This window comes from Borostomias antarcticus (genome assembly GCF_949987555.1).
Source record: "Borostomias antarcticus genome assembly, chromosome: 17".
NCBI lineage: Eukaryota > Metazoa > Chordata > Actinopteri > Stomiiformes > Stomiidae > Borostomias > Borostomias antarcticus.
Genome location: NC_140250.1, coordinates 14181690 through 14184189, shown reverse-complemented (window position 1 = coordinate 14184189; position 2500 = coordinate 14181690). Strand labels below are relative to the sequence as shown.

The 2500-nt window shown below is 47.6% G+C and overlaps 1 protein-coding gene across 1 annotated transcript in view; it reads left to right on the top strand.

Annotated features, from left to right (window-relative positions):
• Positions 1-2500, top strand: part of nalcn (sodium leak channel, non-selective) — a gene marked incomplete at both ends in the record, with an annotated part of 135162 nt that overhangs the window by 29103 nt on the left and 103559 nt on the right. Inside the window, 1 exon segment of the mRNA XM_084452216.1 lies at positions 1671-1757. Within this exon segment, the coding sequence (XP_084308342.1) occupies positions 1671-1757 (87 nt within the window).

Here is a 2500-nt window from a genome sequence, read left to right as displayed (position 1 = left end):
AGAACTGAAGTCACTGACTGACCTTCTAAGCAGAATAGACCCTCAGACCACAAACTGGTTATTAGAGCAGTACAGGGGAGAGGTAGCCTGGCTCCAGCCCCTGAATCACACGCCAACGTTCATTTTTGATATGTGATACACAGTCTGGAATGTCAAATTCTGTGATTGGTTAGGGGATGGACTAATCAATGAGGACTCCATCTTTGGCAACACCCATCTCGCAATGGGGACTTGTTCATGTTCATGTAAAGTTCACATCTCCCAAGTGAAATATGTGGCTGTACCAGTAAATTACAAAAATTACATGTCTCATGAGTGTTAATAAAAAGGTTTGTTAAACTGACTTGGCTTTTATAACAAATTCAGATCTAAACCTAAAACTCATTATAACATATGTTGTCCAAATTTGAATCTCTTCCGTTGAAACAATGACAGATAATGTGTCACTATGACACTATCTCCATTTTCCACCAGCCCTCTCCTGTCCACCTGTCAGCTTGCCAGAACAATGCTCTGTAGGTCCCGCTTTAGGCTAGCTATATGAACAGCCTGGTCCAGCTATAGGCTAGTTCTGAGAACAGCCTGGTCCAGCTATAGGCTAGTTCTGAGAACAGCCTGGTCCAGCTATAGGCTAGTTCTGAGAACAGCCTGGTCCAGCTATAGGCTAGTTCTGAGAACAGCCCAGAGCAGCTGTAGGCTAGCTTTGGGAACAACCTGGTCCTGATATAGGGTAGTTCTGAGAAGAGCTGGTCCTGATAGAGGGTAGCTCTGAGAACAGCTGGTCCTGATAGAGGGTAGCTCTGAGAAGAGCTGGTCCTGATATAGGGTAGCTCTGAGAACAGCTGGTCCTGATATAGGGTAGCTCTGAGAACAGCTGGTCCTGATATAGGGTAGCTCTGAGAACAGCTGGTCCTGATAGAGGGTAGCTCTGAGAACAGCTGGTCCTGATAGAGGGTAGCTCTGAGAACAGCTGGTCCTGATAGAGGGTAGCTCTGAGAACAGCTGGTCCTGATAGAGGGTAGCTCTGAGAACAGCTGGTCCTGATATAGGGTAGCTCTGAGAACAGCTGGTCCTGATAGAGGGTAGCTCTGAGAACAGCTGGTCCTGATAGAGGGTAGCTCTGAGAACAGCTGGTCCTGATATAGGGTAGCTCTGAGAACAGCTGGTCCTGATATAGGGTAGCTCTGAGAACAGCTGGTCCTGATAGAGGGTAGCTCTGAGAACAGCTGGTCCTGATATAGGGTAGCTCTGAGAACAGCTGGTCCTGATAGAGGGTAGCTCTGAGAACAGCTGGTCCTGATATATGGTAGCTCTGAGAACAGCTGGTCCTGATAGAGGGTAGCTCTGAGAACAGCTGGTCCTGATATAGGGTAGCTCTGAGAACAGCTGGTCCTGATATAGGGTAGCTCTGAGAACAGCTGGTCCTGATATAGGGTAGCTCTGAGAACAGCTGGTCCTGATATAGGGTAGCTCTCTCATAAGTAATCTACTGTGCATGTTACAGTATTTCAGCTTGGTGTATATTGTAGAAGTGTAAAGGTGACGTGTTTTGGCATCAAGTGCATCCTGGCAGACTATTGATCAGCGTGGTGTGACGTGTGTGTGTGTGTGTGTGTGTGTGTGCGTGTGTGCGCACGCGCAGCCACTCACGCCATGTCTCTTTGTCACAGATGTTCCACGAGGACGCGGCTGGAGGATGGCAGCTTGTAGCCGTGGACGTCAACAAACCCCATGGCCGCGCGCCTGCATGCATCCAGGTACCAACGTCTGAGATGACACACACACACACACACACACACTCTCTCTCTCTCTCTCTCTCTCACACACACACACACACACACACACACACACACACACACACACACACACACACACACACACACACACAATTCAACACATGTTGACATACACTGGCAGACACACATACATTTTTTACAAACATGCTGTACTCCTAAATCCAGAACAACACTGAAATAGAGCTGTCACATGGAGCATTGCATATCTCAGGGAAAGCGGTTTAAGAAAACACATTGTGTAATAAACTGACCATGGCAAGAAGTGATGCACTCTACAAATATGATATACACTATTCAATGTGACCTGAATGTAAAAACAAGTTCTACGATTCAAGTCTTTTCTTGAGATTAGAGACAATTTTAACTGCACCCTGCAGCAGCGGGTCCCACCGGTCAATCACACTACCTACTGTATGGTTCAGCCAGCTACGTTGTCTATAACACGGTCTAGGACGGTCTAGGATGGTCTAGGACCCCGTTCCCCTATGGAGCACAATTACATTGAAAACATATAATGGCAACCCCATAGCAGAATCAGAACCATGAGAGACATGCCCACCGGGTGAGGCTTCTCAGCGTCCACCGGTTCGTCTGGTCGCGTTCCTCTCTCCGTCCGTTCAGGATATGGGTTAAAAACAGTTCATTCTGAAAGACCTAGTAGCACAAGTCCCTGGGCCAAGAAAGCAGCCCACAAACCCTCTGTC